The 20,434-nt window shown below is 41.1% G+C and overlaps 1 protein-coding gene across 1 annotated transcript in view; it reads left to right on the forward strand.

The window, feature by feature from the left end:
- Positions 1–20,434, forward strand: part of LOC127414313 (CUB and sushi domain-containing protein 1-like) — a 520,597-nt gene that overhangs the window by 402,762 nt on the left and 97,401 nt on the right. Inside the window, exons 37-40 of the mRNA XM_051652256.1 lie at positions 4,141–4,245; positions 12,536–12,654; positions 12,822–12,891; positions 14,419–14,535. Coding sequence (XP_051508216.1) covers positions 4,141–4,245; positions 12,536–12,654; positions 12,822–12,891; positions 14,419–14,535 — 411 coding nt within the window. The remainder of the gene's footprint in view (positions 1–4,140; positions 4,246–12,535; positions 12,655–12,821; positions 12,892–14,418; positions 14,536–20,434) is intronic.

Genomic DNA, 20,434 nt, shown 5'->3' on the forward strand with positions numbered 1-20,434 from the left:
CAAGACACATGAACATGGAGGGAAACAGGATATCACATGACCAGGAAACCACATGACATGAACAGGAACAGGATCTAAACATTCAAAATAAAAGACATGAACACAAAACATGAACAAAACACATAAATGGGACACAGGGAGTCTAATTGTCATTATTTTATGATTTTAGCTATTCATTAGTAACAATTTAGTAAAACCAATGCTAATTAGTCAAAATTACTGTCTTAATACATAAATAAATAAATAAACTTGAATACCACCAAAACTTGAGTAGGCTAAGCTTTCACCAGGATGTCCAGTTGTCTTCAACAGAAGATTTTAGTAATTTAATTGTTACTCCTTTGTACATACTAATTAGCCTTAGTTACTGGCTTATTATTGTTTAGTAAACTTGATATATGATGGATCTCTGAAATTGAGCATTAATTACATTAGTTTGCACACAAAAGACACTTATTAAGTTGAAAATGATGGGTAAGATAGCCTTGCTATGCATTCATTTTATTATTAATGACTTTCTTATTCATGCGCAACTAGTGCATTATTGTGGACCCTTAAAATAAAGTGTTGACGTAAAACAAAAGTAAACTTTACATTTGAGTGTGCGTTTTTGCAGTTATAAGGGTGTAGTCCACAAATAAAATATGACACATGCTTATTTGTTTTAGTGAATTGAGCAAAAACAACAAACGTTACACAAATCACTGTGGTTTCTGGAAAACAAACTTATATTTATACACTGTTAAAAAAAGGTACTGGGCAGGTACATTTTTGTCCCCAGAGGAACAATACATATAAATGCACTTTTAAAGGTACACAATAGGTCTTTAGGGTACAATTATTGTCCCAAAATACGTTATAAACATTCTTCATAAATAAATTATAAATGAGTCATAACTTATAATATTTATAACTATAAATCATGTTTTTTGCGAGTCTGCAGTAAGTCAACAACAGGCAACGCGCCTTGCCAAATGCACCAATCTAAATATACCACAATCTAAACTTACCACATAGGACACAGTCATAGGCGTCATTTATGGGTGGGATAGGTGGGACATGTCCCTACTATTTTTTGCCTTTGCCAAATTTGTTCCCACCACTTTTTTAAATGGCTTTCATCAGGTAAGTGTCTAAAGCAGAAGAAGCATCTCCCGTTCTTGAGCATATACTGTATATCGAGCAATGTTCTCTCGTGCATCCAGACGTGTGCTCTATTGACTCTGCTGTTCTGCAGCTCGTGCTCCTTTCCAGTGAAAACAGATATGTCGACACTCATGATGTCCATCCACTAACGAACAGATGCAATTTTCGTTTATTAAAATAAAACTTTATATTAGGGTGAATTAGAACTTGGAACTCCTTGTACTAGAAGTGAAAACTGTACCGTGAGACCAAACAGTCATTTTGAAAAAGACTTTTCTGATTATTGTTTTTATCCACTGACTAACAAAATACCAGTACTGATGTCTTAGATGTATGGATCAGGTTATTAGATATTAATTATGTGAAATATTTATTGGAGCGCTGTCCCCACCATGTTTTATAACAAAGTGATGCCCATGGATACACTCTTGAGTAAAAAAATTAAATAAATAAATAAAAAATTACAAAACTGTCCTAAGTCATGATCTCATAAAAATGAAAAAACTGTGGAGGTTTTTTTTTTTTTTTTTTTTTTTTTTGGCAAAGTGACATTACGTGGCTTCTTACTTGTACTGCAAAAGTTCTGAGGTGAAATGTCCACTATGTGGCGCTGAAAGCAAGTAAAATTTCTTCCAAACAGATGAGGTTTTAATGTTAATGCTCTATCGAGTTTTCAATAAACAAAACCGACCTCCCTGCTCTAAACCTTAATAGGGCTGCACGATAATGGTGAAAACGATAATCACGATTATTGTGCTCAAAATTTTAATCATGATTATTAATCACGATTATTCTGTTATTTGAAAACTTTTTCTTTTTAATTATTACAGAGCTGCACAATTTGAAAAAAAATAAATAAATAAATAAATAAACAATAATAATAATAATAATACTGTTGCCACTGCTTAGATCTTGATTCTAAAAGAACAAAAAACATAAAATTAAATTAAACAGTACCTCTCATTTTTTGTTGTTAGAACTGCAAACTAGTAAATGATTCCTTTTGATCAAAATTAAGGCATGTTTTGCCCATTCTTTACTGCTAATAGAAACAGTTACTTGTGTGTTTACACTGCATCCTCTTTTAAGATTCATTCTTTAAATTATTATTATTATTATTATTACATTATTATTATATCCCCATACGCTACAGTAATATATAGGCTAATAGTAATATATTTCTGTAATAACTGAGTATGCAGAATTGCTATACAGTCTCAAGTGTCTATTTTGAAAGAAGCCTAAGTATTTTATAGAGCTTTTATATGAATGAAGACAGGGTTGTTTCTGTGTGTTACCAGCAGAGGTGACAGTGGTGTTTTGTGCTCCTTCCATTCATGGAGAAATGCTCTCGTCTCCTTCTCGCTCCACACAACCCCAGTGCCATGGGGTTACTTTAGATTTGTTACACACTTGTTATGGCCAAATATATTTGGAATTTGGCAAATGTGTAACTGAGGTAAATGCATAGCACTTTAAAATAACCCGGTCAATGCACCTTTGCGACAGAGCACAGCTGTTCTGTATAAAACATACATTATCAAATCACAAGATGGAATTAATTTCATGTGTATCGAGCACAGAACGCCGTATCATTATTCTCGTGCGCTGTACATATGAGACTTGTAAACATCTGTGGTGCGGTTCTGTATTTCAGCACATGCTCGAAAGAGAAACAGTAGCGAACTTCTGAAGAGAGCGTGATCGGACTAGGAAAGAGCTTGTGATTTGGTCTGTCATCCATAGACACAGCCTATAATGAAGATGAACAACAATTTGCAACTTTACCTGGCTGACACCTTCTGTTTACTAGCTCACTAATATCACAGACGATTATGCTTAATTAACCGTGAGAGGCAGAAATTGTGATCGCGATTAAAATACGATTAATTATGCAGCCCTAAACCTCAATCCTAAAGCTAACCGATAGTGTCATAAAAAGCCAATGTGTCATAAAAAAAACATAATTGCTGAACAGCAAACGTAAAACTGGTTTGATGTTGTATCATAATGCCAAACCAGTGTGGAACATCAGCAACTTTAAAGAGCACCTATTATGGTATTTCAAATATTACCTTTCATGTAGTGTGTTATATAGCTGTTTGTGAAAGTAAAAAAGTCTGCAAAGTTTCAAAAATCAAAGAGCACGACAAATGGAGTTATTGACTCCCAAAAGAAAGAACCAATTCTGAACACCTGAAACGAGTCGTTAGTAATTCCAGACTTACTTCCTGTACTAACCTACGTAATTTGGTAACAAAAAACCCACCTCTGGTCTTCATTGGCTGCTCGCGAACAGCTTTGACCCGCCCTCAAACACTACACTAAGTGGTAGACCAATCACAACAGACTGGGACATCTGGGCAGAGTAGGCTCTCTGAAAGGAGGAGTTTAGAATGAATCCTTTAGAAAGGATCATTGAACGAGTCGTTTTTGACACTGGGAAAAAAAGATAATGCTGCAATTTAAATTATGAGCTAAATAAAGTGTTTTTTGACCTTGGATGCATGTAAATCTATTGTATGAGACCTATAAAATAAAATTAGGCATGTTTAAAAACCATAATAGGTGCTCTTTAAAACAAGCTCATTAATATTCATGAGCTCAGCTTTCTCAGTGTAGCCCCACACCTACTCTTTCTATATTTCCACATTTAGAATAATTGCAAAGTAATCAAATGATTACATTCAAAATGAAATAACATACATGGAAGTATGGGAATCTGGTCATTATCTCATGCAACTTCATGAGATGCATCCTCACAATGCTTTTTAAACAGTATGGAAGGAATTTTCATGCATGCTGGACTGCATTTACTTCACTGTCTGCATTCATTTAAAACAATAATAATTAGTTATAATTTTTTATTAAAGTAACTCATACATAGACACACTAGCCAACTCATTCTGGTGCCACTGGCTCTCTATATTTGTGTGTGATACAGTAACTACAGCCCTTTTCTTGCTCAGGCCACTTTCTGCTGTTATTTTCCAGGTACTACAGCTCCAGCCTTGTTGAACAGCACGTCCAACCAGCTTTACCTGCACTTCCATACAGATATTAGTGTCGTCGCAGCAGGATTTCACCTTGAGTACAAAAGTGAGTATAGTACATGTCACACCATGGTGCTTTCATTATCCTGCACACTTTGCTCCTGGTAACAGTCCAGAGCATGGCTCTCTGATACATTTCACAGCCAAAGACACATGACAGTGCCACGAACACACATGTGCACACACACTGAGACGTGTTTCTTTTTTCTTACACTGTTCTGCTGCTGGTAAAAGTAAAGACAGCGCACCCCGGCTATAATAATTTCCTCAGCCGCGATGTCCGTGTTAGCCAGCACCAGCACAAAGAAAATTGGACAACAATGGGGTTCAAACTTACATGCTTCTAATAAGTCTGAAGTCTTCACCAATGTAAATTTAGACATTTATAATGATAGACTTTTTTACAATGTCATCTACAGGGGCTCCAAAAGTATTTGGACACCTAAGCCACAAAAAGGTGCATGCATTTTGTTGCTTTAGATAAAATATCAAACCAAGTGGCATCTGCAGACAAATGCACTGACTTAACAGTTGGTTAAAGGTCATTGCAAAAAAATAGATTTTTAGTGGATGTATGAAGTCAGGTCCTCTCAAGTTCACACAGGTGTCCTAGCAGAGCAACCACATGTGTAGTTCGTCACTTTAACTATGCACATGTTCCATGTTTGGCAACCAGAAAGTAACAAAATATATTTTTTTTGTTTTCATTTTGAACAGTATAAATATGTATTGTTTTATAATTTAAATCTTAGAAAAGCTTAAATATGCTTATAAAAGTCGTCTTGTGCTATCGTTCGCAAAGGTGGATGGATGGATGGATGGTAGATAGACAGACAGACAGACAGAGGTCTGTTTGTTGTTAGGGTGTTGTGGCTGGCTGTTTGGCCTTTGCGAAGGTATTAATAGATGGTTGCAAGGGTGGTCTAGCTGATTGCTAGGCGGTTGCCATGTTGTTGTAACTGATTGCTTGGACATTGCTATGTTGTTGTTATATTAGTCTGACTGGTCAAAAGGGTGGTCTGGTTGTTGCTAGGGTGTGGTGGCTGGTTGTTTGGGTGTGCTAATGTATTAATAGATGGTAGCTGAAGTGGTCTCGCTGGTTGCAAAGCTGTTGCCATGTTGTTGTGACTGGTTGCTTGTGCTTTGCTATGTGGTTGCTAGAGTGGTCTGGCTGGTTGCTAGGGTATTGTGACTGTTTTTTTTAATGTGGTTGCTAGAGTGGTCTGGCTGGTTACTGGGTGGTTGCTATGTTATTGTAACTGGTTGCTTGTGCATTGCTATGTGGTTGCTAGGGTGGTCTTGCTGGTTTATAGGGTGTTGAGAATGTTTTAATGTGGTTGCTGTGGTGGTGTGGCTGGTTGTTAGGGTGTTGTGTTTGGTTTTTACGTGGTTGCTAGGGTGGTCTGTTTGTTGCTAGGGTTTTGTAGCTTATTGTTTGGGCATTGCTAAAGTTATAATAGATGGTTGCAAGTGTCTTGGTGGTTGCTAGGTAGTTGTGTAGTTGTGAGCGGTTGCTTGGAAATTGCTATTTTGTTGCTAGGATAGTTTGGCTGGTTGCTATGTTGTTGTGGCTGGTTGCATGGGCATTGTTATGTGGTTGCTAAGGTGGGCTGGCTGGTGGCTAGGGTGTTGTGGCTGGTTTTAGGTGGTTGCTAGGGTGGTCTGGTTGGTTTCTAGGGTGTTTTGGCTGGTTGTTTGGGCATTACTAAGGTATTAATAGGTGGTTTCTATGGTGGTCTGGCTGGTTGGTTGGCAGTTGCCATGTTGTTGTGGCTGGTTGCTGGTCTTGCTGGTTTATAGTGTGATGTGACTGTTTTTTATGTGGTTGCTAGGGTGTTGAGTCTGTTTTTATGTGGTTGCTAGGGAGGTCTATTTGTTGCTAGGGTTTTGTGGCTGGTTGTTTGGCCATTGTTAAGGTTTTAATAGATGGTTTCAAGGGTAGTCTGGCTGGTTGCTAGGTTGCTATTTTATTAGGGCTGGTTGCTTGGGCATTACTATGTTGTTGCTAGGGTGGTCTGGCTGGTTGCTAGGGTGTTGTGGCAGGTTTTTAGGTGGTTTCTAGTGTGGTCTGGTTGACTGCTACGGTGTTATGGCTGGTTGTTTGGGAGTCGCTAAGGTATTAATAGATGGTTGCTATGGTGGTCTGACTGTTTGGTTGGTGGTTTCCATGTTGTGGCTGGTTGCTAGAGTGTAGCTGTGTGGTTGCTATGATGGTCTGGCTGATTGCTAGGTGGTTGCTTAGGTGTTGTGGTGGATTGCTATTTGGTTGCTAGGGTGGTCTGGCTGGTTGCTAGGCAGTTGTGGCAGGTTGCTAGGGCATTGCTTAGGTAGTAATAGATGGTTGTAAGGGTGGTCTGGCTGATTGCTATGTTGTCATGGCTGGTTGCTTGGTCATCGATGTGTGGTTGCTATGGTGGTATGGATAGTTTCTATGGTGTTGTGACAGGTTGCTAAGGTGGTCTGGCTCTTTGTCTGGGTGTTGTGGCTGGTTGCTTGGTTGCTAAGGTATTAATATATGATTTTAAGGTTGGTCTGGCTGGCTGCTACAGTATGTTGTTATGGCTAGCTTCTATGGTGTTTCTAGGGTGGTCTCTCTGGTTTTTAGGGTGTTGTTGCTTGATTGCTTGAGACATTGCTAAGGTATTGCTAGATGGTTGCTGGGGGCTCTGGGTGATTGCTAGAACATTGCTATGTGGTTGCTGTATTTAGGATAGTTTTTTTTTTTTGCATGTTTAAGCTCTAGGATAGGAACAATTTGCTTTCAGACGGAAAAGCTTCAATAGAATAACATTGTGTTGGGTTTGTCAATCCAACAAAAACAAACTCCATCAAAAACAGAATTAAACACTTTATTACAGTAAATCAAGCACATCAGTGGTCTGTAACTCTTTGATAGGTAAACACAGATAAGTGGAATATATGGTGTTATATGGGTTAAGAGACAAAGTACTACGTACATTGATGTGACTTGATTTTGATAAATAGTGTTTTTTTCTTCATACTAAACAAAGTCACTATATCATGTTAACATAAACACACCAAAATATTATATTATTCTTTGACTGTTTAAGGTAAATGCTGTTCCATATGCTTTTATCCTGGAAACACCAAAATGGAACATGAATTCACATTGGACTAAGAATATCCAAATGCAGAGAGGGGGCTTTGCCATTCACACACCACCCAGATTAATGCATATTGCAACACTGGCTTTTTGAAAATTGAAGCACCATTTTGTTGCTGACGTACTTAAAGACTATGAATAAAGATGATAGTGGGGTGAGAAAGAGGTTTCTTGGAAAAGCGCTTCCATTTGCAGCATGGCCATGAGCTTGGAGCTGTCATCTTTGGCTCAGCTCACAGAACATAAGCCCTTTTCTTGCCCAATTTCATAGTACATCCTCAGAGACAGCCTACGGTACAACGGACATCAGAAATTAGATTTTTCATTCATCCTGTTTCAGCATAAATTTAAAGAAAACAAACAAAAAAACAAGATCAACCTGAATTTGTTTCTTAAAGGGAAAGTTCACTTAAACATGAAAATTGTTGACATTTACGTACATGTTGTTCCAAATCCATATAACTTTCTTCCATTGAATGTCTGCAATTAAAGCGAATGGTGACTGAGCCTGTCAGTCCCTTACATTCTGCCTAACATTTCCTTTTGTGTTCCTCAGAAGAAAGAAATGATGAAACAAGATGAGGATGAGTAAATGATGAAAGAATTTCCAATGGTGGGGGAACTAACCCTTAACTATCCCTTAAATGTTTTTTTAAGACCTCTTAATTGTGTAGCCGCAGTTGTATTCACCTCCAAACATCATAAAAGCGATATTCTCTTTTTATCTTCTTTTTTTTTCGTTCTCTCTCTTTTTTTTTTTTTTTTTTATAAGTTGATTGGTTGAGGATCACAGATGCAACACGAAATGAGTGATGTTATAATATAAAACAGTTTAAAATCATGGCACTGCCACAAAACCTCGATGTCACCCGCTGTGCAGCATCTAAGCAAGGAGAATGCAGAAAGCATGCTTTCCTGTGCCACACCACAGTCGTTACTATGGCAACATCCTCTATCACGGTACAGAATTTACTCCCTGAAACTGGGTGGTTAAATGAGAGCATACTTTTACAATAAGCATGTGCATTTAGATGAGTAGGTCTACCTGACACACTGATTTAACACTTTATGAAATCCCCCCAGTAATGACATGGTATAATATGCTGATCTATATTAAAGGGATAGCTCACTCAAAAATGAAATTATATCATAATTTTCTCATCTTCATGTCATTTCAAACTTGTTCTGACTTACTTTCATCTGGAACACAAAAGAACACGTTAAATAGTATGTCTCAGTCCCAGTCGCCATTCACTTCCATTGTATAGAAAAAGATGCATTAAAAGTGAATGGTGACTGAGGCTCTCAATACCTAACATTCTGCCGAACATCTCCTTTTTTGTTCACCAGACCAAATAACCAAAATAAATAATCGTTTTTATAGTTGACAAGCTATGCTGTGTTTATCTAGCTGGTTTAGACATTCTTAATTCATCATAACACTGCCAATTCAAGTGCAAGTAAGGAAAAATATAGAATACTGCACAAAGACTGAGTGATTTGCAGTATGCTCACAATTTAAATTAAACTACCTGCATATCTTCACCAATTATATGTAGGATTTTATATGTAAATAATCTTGGCCGTGTTCGGCCACCAATAAATGTAGGATAATTGACAAATGATCAGATTAGTAATCTGATTAAAAATTCTCCACCATAAAATATGTAATACAACAGTCTCGTTGTATCTGCTCACAATTTATATGTAAGGAATTTTAGCCAAGAAGGGAATTATGTTTAATTCGGGAATATTGAAAGAATTAAGGTTTACATCCGATCACTCTGCGGCCCATGCTGAGTTGATATGATATATCTGTTAACTCTTTAAAGTAAAACTATTCTCATGGCCATTGAAAATAATATCACAAATATGTTGAAATATTGTTTGAGCATGGAGTGTAGATCTTAAGAATCAAGTGACGAGTTACTCATCAAAATATACCACAGTCAACTTCTCTTTGAATACAAACAAAACTTTATTGACTAAACTACAACATACACTAAACTAACACACACAGATGAAACATGAACACAGATTAATGAATTAGTTTTGACAGAATGAATGAAATGATTTGTAACAGGAAAATGAATTTTATGGAGTCCTTACACCATGCCCTTAGAACCCTTAATACTTCATTTAGTACGCCATGATTTGAAATTGTGTTACTCAAATTATGTTAAATAAATACCAGCACTTTCAGCGAAAGTTTGGCGGTAGTACTTGCGTTACATTGTTTGGCGTTGAAGTCCTTGATGTCCTTTGGCGTGGCCTGTGGAAGTTTGTGTTTAGTTGGTCTTGAAGTTCTGGAGAAGTTGGAGGGCCGATTTTGGCATGCAGGATTGATAATGGAAATTCCAGCGGAGCCTTGAGGCAGTAGAAGTTTGCAACTTCTACATTCTAGAGATTTTGCGGACTGAAGAGGTCACCCAAGTGGTGCCTCGTGGTTCCAAGGGAGTTTTTCCCTTGGAAATTAACGTGGGGACAACATTCAAACTCGTCTGCTGGAACGGGAGAACACCCGGAGTCAGGCCTTGGCCCTTTTCCCAAGGAGAAGAACCCAAAGAACTCGAACAACTCAAAGAACCTGAAGAACTAACTTTTGTTGTCAGGCATGGTCTTTTAACCCTTTCGATTTGGTCCAACCCTGAAAAAGCTCTAAGCCAATCAGAAGTTTCTTTACGATGTTACATGATCCCCCTTTCCCTCCTTTTTCAAAGTTGATTTACAATCCTTTGAGTAATGGCCTTTTAAAATTCCCACTCGAAAAAGTACGTTTTAAACATACATTTTATATCTATAATAAAACAAATTAAAACAAAAAACAAATTCACCAATTGCTCTCCTCATGGGAAAACAAACCTTTACATATTAGACACGATACATTTGCTCTGAAAAATAGTTAATTAACTATTTCAACATGGATAATACAAGATAAAAATTCGTAATCACCAATTTATCAGTTATAAAAGTGATTACAAGTCATATAAGTCAGAAATCATATGTTAAAGGTTACATTAGGCTATAATCATTTGTGTAAGATGAATTTTTAGAATCAAAAATAGACTGTGCATTGTGCAGTGTGGAATGATGATACAATGGAGTCTTTTGATGGTGTTATAGCTCATACTATATGTATGTGCATTGTGAAAATGTAAAATTGTCTTTTGAAGAGATAAGAAAAACAAAAGTTTGTGTCCAACTAAAAACAGTTCAACAATTCAGATCCAGTGCGTGTTTTATCAATGAGTTTTAAGCATGTGATGAGTATAAAGGCTGACTGTCACATGATGGTCATTCAGTATATAATCTTGTGTGTTCTGACTGAATGAATGGAACAAAGGAGCTTCTTTTGATTTCTGGAAACCCCAGGCTTCCATGGTTACAGTTCTTTCTCTGGAATGTGCTTGCCAGTTGTGGGGGTTTAGGGTAAAGGTTGGGTTTTTCTGGACAACCTCCCTTGTTTTGTGACAGTTACATTGGCCAGATGCAGGTCAGCTCAGACTCCTTGGCGCCAATCCAAATTTCTAGCTTCTTAATGATTAGAGGAATTTCCCGGAATTATAGGCCATCTTGGTGTAATTCTGTCTTAATTCTTCTTAATTTCCTTCTGCCTGGCTACTCTGATCCTACAAATGCCATGTAAAGCATGCTAAAATATGCCACCTCACCCCCTAGGATTTCCGATGGCCTTGATTCTGTGTCATGATTGTCATGACAATCAGTGTGCATCTTGTTTTCCATCGGCTGTTCTCGAGGGCCAACACGTGGCAAATGCAATGAGGTTATAAATTGTTTCCTGTGGTTGTGTTTTACATGTAAAGACACTTTAATACATTAAGTCTGTGTAAATGCACCATTTCGTAATACAAAATGCCAGACATACTGTAGCTTTTGTGCATTTATTTCAGTGTAAAGAATACTTAAAATACATTAGGTTTTACTTATTTTTGATTTTAATAACTCTGTTAATGTTATGTAACTGATTCTCTAACTATAATCGTTAAAACTACAACATGAAAGTTAGTTATAAATAAAAAATATTGTCCACGCAGCTTTAAAATATGTATTATTTGAATTGAGACAAGAGGTCAGCATGTGACGTTTTGATCTTCCATTGGTTGCGTGTCCTCTCGTCGTACGGATTCGCAGTTGAGAGTTCACCAAACTTGAACTTTGGTAGGCAGCGTAGTAAAACAGTTTTCCACACAAGCTTGCGTTTATGGTCTCCAGCGTTTGGATGCGTTGAATGGGAGTAACTGGAGTGCGAAGTGTAGTGTGACCACTCCTGTTCTAACTAACTAACGAACGAACGAACGAAAGAATCAGACACATGTTTTCAAAAAATAAAAACTTTAAATGTGTCCATAAAATATAAACTAATGAACTAACTATAAACATATGTTACAGACCAACACATAAAGACCAAGAAAAGATTTATTTCCCAGTTGGAAACTCAGAACAAGCTGTGACATTGAAAGGGATGTATCCAAATGAAAGATGTTGTTAAACAACTCTCCAATAAATGGCAGCTGAGGTGTCGTATACAGAGCTTTTAGTCAACTAATGTAAAGCTAATAATAATAGTGTTTGTTCATGTAATTTATTTAAATATTTTTTTACATGCCTTGCTTAAATAATTCATATAGAATATGCATAGTGGTGTATTTTCTTTTGCTTATCCACTTTTACACCAGAAGCACATGGTTTTGCCCAGTGCCGGTCCTACCCCATTTGGCACCCTAGGCGAGACCCCCCCACAACATTTAGTACACGGTCTATATGTTCCATGGTGGGCACCACAACACATTATCGGAACGCACGTGGCGCATTTTGTTCGACACAGATTGGACACATGCTAAAACTGGCTCTGTAGATCGGCGCCCCCGAAGCGATACTGCCCTAGGCGCTCGCCTATGTCGCCTAATGTGTTGACCGGCCCTGGTTTTGCTGTTGATTTTTGATTGTTGTTATTTAGTTTTGGCTACTCTTGTATTTTGTTTTCGACTTCAATGCGTGACATCTCATAATAACGAATGCCCAACTCAGAAGTCAGAGCTTCCTAGGTGCACTTGAAGGCAGCATAACCAAACCAAACCTAAACTGAAATTAAAATTACATTTATAAATTTCATTTTTATAAAAACAAATTTGAATGCAAATGCAAGACTATGTAAACCTTAGGGCTGACACTGTCTCTGTCTCTCAATTAGCCGTGGGTCTTACTACCTGCCCAGATCCCGTGGTCCCAGCCAACGGCATCAAGAATGGGGACAGGTACATGGTGAATGAGGTGGTGTCATTCAGCTGTGAGCCAGGCTATGTTCTTCAGGTGAGTTGCACAGCTTTGTCACTGCTGCTACCAGCCTGGGAAATCTTGTTACATTTCATACTAACACAAGTGCAACATGCTACACCTGCACACAGGCAGAAAAGAGCAAAAATATAAAGATGGAGAAGCCGCCTGTGTGCTAATCATGTGATCTCTTGTTTTTGCAGGGACATTCTCACATAACATGTATGCCAGGGACCGTGAGACGCTGGAATTATCCCCCTCCACTGTGCATTGGTACATGTCATTCCATACTAATTAGACAGGCAAATGGTCAACTTAGATTTATATATATATATATATATATATATATATATATATATATATATATACTGGCAGCCAAAACTTGGAATAATGTACAGATTTTGCTCTTATGGAAAGAAATTGGTACTTTTATTCACCTATGTGGCATTCAACTGATCACAATGTATAGTCAGGACATTAATTCAGAACTTCTTAAACTACTTAAACGTGTTCTCATCAAAAAATCCTCCATGTGCAGCAATGACAGCTTTGTCCAGATACTCAGGTTACATTTCACCCCACGCTTCCTGTAGCATTTGCCATAGATGTGGCTGTCTTGTCGGGAATTTCTCACGCACCGTACAGTCTAGATGATCCCACAAAAGCTCAATGTGTTTAAGATCCATAACACTCTTTTCCAATTAACTGTTGTCCAATGGCTGTGTTTCTTTGCCCACTCTAACCTTTTCTTTTTGTTTTCTGTTTCAAAAGTGGCTTTTTCTTTGCAATTCTTCCCGTAAGGCCTGAACCCCTGAGTCTTCTCTTTACTGTTGTACGTGAAACTGGTGTTGAGCGGGTAGAATTCAATGAAGCTGTCAGCTGAGGACATGTGAGGTGTCTATTTCTCAAACTAGAGAATCTGATGTACTTATCCTCTTGTTTAGTTGTACATATGTCCTTCCACATCTCTTTCTGTCCTTGTTAGAGCCAGTTGTCCTTTGTCTTTGAAGACAGTAGTGTACACCTTTGTATGAACTCTTCAGTTTTTTGGCAATTTCAAGCATTGTATAGCCTTCATTCCTCAAAACAATGACTGACTGATGAGTTTCTAGAGAAAGCTGTTTCTTTTTTTGACATTTTTACCTAATATTGACCTTAAGACATGTCAGTCTATTGCATAGTGTGGCCACTCAAAAACAAACACAAAGACAATGTTAAGCTTCATTTAAGGAACCAAATAGCTTTCAGCAGTGTTTGATATAATGGCAAGTGATTTTCTAGTACCAAATGATCAATTTAGCATGATTACTCAAGGATAAGGTGTTGGAGTGATGGCTGCTAGAAATGGGTCCTGTCTAGATTTGATCAAAAATGACTTTTTTCAAATAGTGATGGTGCTGTTTTTTACATCGGTAATGCCTTGACTATACTTTGTGATCAGTTGAATGCCACTTTGGTGAATTAAAGTACCAATTTCCTTCCGAAACAGCAAAATCTGTATATTATTCCAAACTTTTGGCCACCAGTGTATAATATTTAATATTCAAATATCCTAGTGAACTACCAGTTTGCCTCAAAATTTAAAAACAAAATCTGTCATTTACTAACAGCTGATGTTGTTCCTCAGTGGTATGACTTTCTTTCTTACATGGAAACATACAGAGATATTAGGCAGAATGTTAGCCATACAATGAAAGTGAATGTAATATTGGTGTGGAATGATACGTGTGAGTAAATGACAGAAGTTTACATTTTAAGAACTATTCCTTTAACATTGCCTTTTCTGCCTCTGTTCTCCAGCAAAGTGTGGAGGAACACTGTATGATATGAGTAATGTGATCCTGAGCCCAGGGTTTCCTGGGAACTACCCTGGTAACTTGGACTGCACCTGGAGAATCATGCTGCCCATTGGATACGGTGAGTGGGCTCAGAGCTTGCACTGAGTCTGCAGGCCAGAGATTATGACTTCAAGCACGATCTCTAGAGGAGTCTGGTCTCCGTAATTTTTTTTTACACTGAATGAAACTGGTAAAGTATGACCAGTGTTGGAAACCAACTAACTAAAAGTAGTAACAATAAATACTGATTAAAAATCACCATGAAATCAAAATGGACTCAATTTACTTTGCTAATACATGTTCTTGGTCTTATTGTTAACAGTTCATCAGTGCATGTTATTTAAAAAAAAAAAAAAAAAAAAAAAGAGTTATCTATATTTCTATAAATAACTTAAAGAACGGGGCCTGGGTAGCTCAGTGAGTAAAGATGCTGACTACCACCCCTGGAGTCACGAGTTCGAATCCAGGGCATGCTGAGTGACTCCAGCTATGTCTCCTAAGCAACCACATTGGCCTGGTTGCTAGGGAGGGTAGAGTCACTTGGGGTAACCTCCTCGTGGTCGCTATAATGTGGTTCTCGCTCTTGGTGGGGCACATGGTGAGTTTTGCATGGATGCCGCAGAGAATAGCATGAAGCCTCCACACGCACTACGTCTTCGTGGTAACACGCTCAAGTTACGTGATAAAATGCACGGATTGACGGTCTCAGATGCGGAGGCAACTGAGATTCATCCTCCGCCACCCGGATTGAGGCGAGTCACTATGCCATCACGAGGGCTTAAAGCGCATTGGGAATTCCAAATTGGTGAGAAAAGGGGAGAAAAAAAAAAAACTTAAAGAACTTGCTTCGCCTCTGCAACGACTTTCCTGCTGACATTACAAATCCCTTGCACTTTTTAACTCCTCCCTTCCAACCAGTTCTCTCCATTCTGGAATATAACGGCCACCTTCACGATCCAATCAATTACCAGTGGATAAATTCCCAACATTTTTGTTCTTATTGAATATCCTGTTTCACTTGGAAATACATCCGTTTACAGAATTCACATAGGTTATTAATGCTGTTTCATGTTGACTTTCATTACATTTTTTAGTTGAAGTGTAAGCACAAAACAGTTTTCCACAACCACATTTTGATTTTATTTTAGTTTTTTATTAGTTTTTTATTTTTTTAATTTTTTTGATGACAAATATTGGTTTAACATAACAAAATGCTCAATAGTTATACACACTTAGAATGACCTCTCGCTCTCTCTCTCTCTCTCTCTCTCTCTCAAGTTGGGAATCCGGTTTTAGTGAATATGTTTGTTTGGGAGATTAATTTTAATAAACAGGTTAAAGACAGATTCAGTAATTCACCACTCAATGGTGTTCGTAGAGGTCCCGGTGTTTTATAATTTTTCATTTGATGTGAAATAATATTTGTTTTACTTTGTGCTTTTGCTGTTATAATAACAGTAATATTTCAATATTTGAGTAAAGTTTTTTGCATGCACAATTATTCATGATTGGAGTATTAATAAAAGTTTTTTTATTTTCTTTTTTTTTTTTTTTTTTTTTTACAAATCTTTAACTTTATTGCAGGCTCACGCAACAGATGTTTACCCAGATAGATTGGACAGCAACACTGTTGTTTTGTATATTGAAAGACACAAAGTGGTACTTCCTTTTTTTATGCTTCTGCCATTCTACGCAAGGGTATTGTTTTGTTTTGTTTATCTTAACTTTTTATACGCTGAGACTTCGTAGTTGATTGAAATCTCTAAACTCATTTAACCATACCCCATTTGCTCTCTCCGCCACTATGGTTCAAATGAGCACAGTACAAAAGAACCATTCCAGATTTTACAAGGTAGTTACATGTAACATATTATTTAAAAAAAATAAAAATTCACACCTATCCTCGAGTACAACTGTTTATCCTCCACTCCCCTCTAACTTGAAAGAAAACATCCTGGTTACTTTCGTAACCTCCGTTCCCTGATGGAGGGAACGAGACGTTGTGTCGATGTAGTGACACTAGGGGTCACTCTTGGGAGCCCCAAACACACCTCTGCTTTTTGAAAAAAGGCCAATGGGAATTGGCATGCCACTTCCCCGGACATACGGGTATAAAAGGAGCTGGTATGCAACCACTCATTCAGGTTTTGTGCTGAGGAGCCGAGACAAGGTCCCGGCCATTTCAGTGGGTAGTTCAGTGTTATGGCAAGAGGGACACAATGTCTCATTCCCTCCATCAGGGAACGGAGGTTACGAAAGTAACCAGGACGTTCCCTATCTGTCACTCACTCGACGTTGTGTCGATGTAGTGACACTGGGGTCCCTATACAAAATGGCACAACTAGCTGAACTGTGTTACGTGGACTGGCGGTGCGAGACGGGCAGACCGCTGTGTGCCTCGTAGCCAGTGCACCAGGCCATCACGTAACCTCCCCCAACACTCTTATGAGCGTTGAACGGTCCTTCGGGAACAAGTCGACTGCCCAACAAATAGGAACAGGCTAGCCCAGCCGTGGGGGGGGGGGGGGGTCACTCCCAAGGGGAAGACACCGCGGAGACCACACACTGTCCAGAGAAGGGGGGGAGGGGGTATTTTGAGTGGAAATATGTCACATGGCCTTACTGAGTCTTGTCGGAAGTATGTCATGTGAAGTCGCATGCTAGCCAAGGAAGATGCAGTTTACAGACACCCTAGGGTGTGGTTTCTCTGCAAACTCGTCTGCCACAGGGCTAAGGAGGAAAGTCATCCAGGGATCACAACTTGTGAACATGAGTCAAAGGCGCACATCTTCACCTCATGGGAGGGGAAAGGCGCTACACGCAAGCAGTACACCCGACCTGTCGCAAGGAGCGTTAGGTCCGAGAATCACATTTGGGTGGGCCAGTAGGGTGCTACTAGGATGACCTGCTCCTCTTCCTCCCTGACCTTGCACAGGGTCTGTGCAAGTAGGCTCAATGGGGAAACCCATATTTACGTAGTCCAGGGGGCCAGCTGTGTGCCAGCATGTCTATATCGAGGGTATAGAGTCTGAAGCCAGTGCTGAAGCAGTCTCATATGCATCAACTCGAGCGGTGTGGTATCCACAGAGGATGCCATATGCCACAGGAGCCTCTGAAAAAGTTTCAGTGGAACCACTGTCTTCTGTCTGAATGCCTTCAAACAGTTCTGCACTGACTGTGCATGCTCGTTTGTGAGGCTCGCCGTCATCGAGACTGAGTCCAACTCCACGCCAAGAAAAGAGATGCTCTGAACCGGGGAGAGCTTGCTCGTTTCCCAGTTGACCCGAAGCTCTAGATGGCTGAGGTGCCTGAGCACCAGGTCCCTGTGTGCGCACAGTAAATCTCGAGAGTGAGCTAGGATCAGCCAGTTATCGAGGTAGTTGAGTATGTGGACGCCCACTTCCCTTCTTGAAGACGCGAGGGGACAAGGACAGGCCGAAGGGGAGGACCTTGTACTGGTATGCCTGGCCCTCGAAATCAAACCGCAGGAAGGGTCTGTGTCGAGGTAAAACCGAGACATGGAAGTACGCGTCCTTCAGGTTTACCACCGTGAACCAATCTTGATGCCGGACGCTCGCTAAAATGCGTTTTTGTGTCAGCATCTTGAACGGGAGCCTTTGCAAGGCCTGGTTCAGAACTCGCAGGTCCAAGATTGGCTGTAACCCACTGCCTTTCTTCGGTACGATGCAGTAAGGGTCGCGATCTCCGCACGCAAGGTAGCAGCGCTACCGGGGTGCCTGGCGAACTGAATCACATAGCCGAGTCGGACGGTCCGGGTCAGCCATCGCGATGGGTTGGAAAGCGCAATCCACGTGTCCAAACGCCGGGCAAGGGGGACCAAGGGGATAATCATGTCGGACGTACTGGCAGGTGGGGCCTCGCGGCGGGGGGGAGCCTGAGGTGCCACATCACGAGAGCTCGAGCCCCGTGGCCATGCTGAGTCCAGGGACATCAAAGCACTTACCTGGCTCCTGATACCCACCATAAGATTGGTCGAGGAGGGGGGGAAGGAACATTGTCTCCGCAGTCCATCGGAGCCAACCCATTGTGGGCGTGTTTGTGCCACAGCTGGGCTGCCGAAATGGGATGGTGGATGGCGGTCATGACGACCTGACATGTGACCCAGGGAACAAGGAAACCACTCTTTTGTTGAAGTTTTGGGTACCGCAGCCTCTTGGGCATGCGGCGAAAAATGAAACAAATGATTCTTCTCCCAGCCCTCCACTGGGGGATGGAGTGGTCTGTCTACCAGCTCCGTAGAAGTGGATCTCCTCGTCCCTGGGTCGCCCATCTCAGGGGCACTTCGAAGCCTTCCTAGGGTTCTTGGCAGCCGTTCGTGAGACGGGTGGCATCTGCTTCCTGCGGTGGGCTCCACGCCTTGGCCAGGCAGCGGAGGTGGCCTGCGGCGGAGCCGGTACTGTTGCTGCAGGAGGATGCACTTGGCGACGAGCAGACGGGGTGCAGGGTCTTGAGCCATGCCGGGGCAGGATGTGCTGTATAGCCTCAGTCTGCTTCTTCACTGCGCTCGGCGAGGTCGGTCGCCGAGCGCAGCTCCTGCATCAATCCCAGGTTAGAACTACCCTCGTGCAGTTCTCTTAGCGCCTTGGCTTGGTGCACTTGCAGGAGAGCTATGAAGTGCAGGGCTGAGGTGGCCTGTCCAGCAGCACAGCAGGCCTTAGTTGCCAGAGACGATATAACCTTACAGGCGCTGGACAGGTGTCTCAGGCGGCCCCTTCAGGTGAGGGCAATTTGCGGGCACAGGTGCACCGCAACCGCCTTATCCACCTGGGGGATCGCCAATTACCCCCTGGCAGCCCCATTGAGGGTAGTGAGAGCGGAGGAGCTCAGAGACTGGGTCCAGGCAGTGAAAGGTGCTCGCCATGACCTTGTGAGCTCCTCATGCACCTCCGGGAAGAAAGGGACTGGGGCCCAGAAACCAATCATCAGGCTGCGAGGGTTCAGGGGGGATGGAGGTTCCACTCCAGCCCGACACATGCAGCCGCCCAGGCAAGCATGTCTGCCAGCTGCGCGTCAGTCTGTGACTGGGCGACCACACCCAAAGGTGGGAGCCCAGTAGAGTCTTCAATGTCAGATTGGACAGCCCGCTCTCTGATGCTGCAATCGAGAGCTCATCCACTTCGCGAGCGCTGAAATGAGATCATGAGACAAGCCGGTGGTCTCATCCCAGCGGAGCAAATGAGCGTACTGGGGAATGGGAGGTCTGTGGGGAGTTACACGGTGGAGTGGCTCCCATTGGGGTCCCCAAATCGCCCCCAGTGCTAACCGACGTGGCCTCAAACCCATAGGTAGAAGGACCGAGGCGGGGAGCCACTGGGGTGGTCTTTCCTTCTCATGAAGGAAAAACTGTGACCGCAACGTTGCCATGGTCACGCTCTCGCAGTGAGAACATGACCTCTCCACGAACGCTGTCTCCACGTGGGCAGCGCCCAAGCACGTAAGACCGCGATCGTGGCCATCGGAAGCGGAGAGGTAACGACCACAACCAGGAAACACACAAACGGAGAGGCATTTTTAAAAAGACGCTCTCTGTTAATGCCACTCTTTTAAGAAGGGAAAATATACTCTTTTAGTAGGAAGAATATACTCTTTTAGCTTCTGAAGCAGCCAGGGGCGTTCTCTGCACTTCACCAGTGCAAGAGGGGGAGAAGCCACTGTAATGTGCCATAATTCCAACAGCTTTTCGAGGTGAATGGATCGGCAGAGTAATTCAGCTCGCTGAACACAACTGCTCGGCTCCGAAGAGAAAATCTGAATGAGTGGTTGCATATCAGCTCCTTTTATACCCGTATGTCCGGGGGAGTGGCATGCAAATTCCACTCGCCAATTCCCATTGGCCTTTTTTCAAAAAGCAGAGGTGTTTAGGGCTCCCAAGAGTGACCCCTAGTGTCACTACATCGACACAACATCAGCAGACGTTGCACAAGCCAGGCCTCGAACGATCATGTTTGTGATTTGTA

This window comes from Myxocyprinus asiaticus, chromosome 23 (genome assembly GCF_019703515.2).
Source record: "Myxocyprinus asiaticus isolate MX2 ecotype Aquarium Trade chromosome 23, UBuf_Myxa_2, whole genome shotgun sequence".
In the NCBI taxonomy this organism is placed as follows: Eukaryota; Metazoa; Chordata; class Actinopteri; order Cypriniformes; family Catostomidae; genus Myxocyprinus; species Myxocyprinus asiaticus.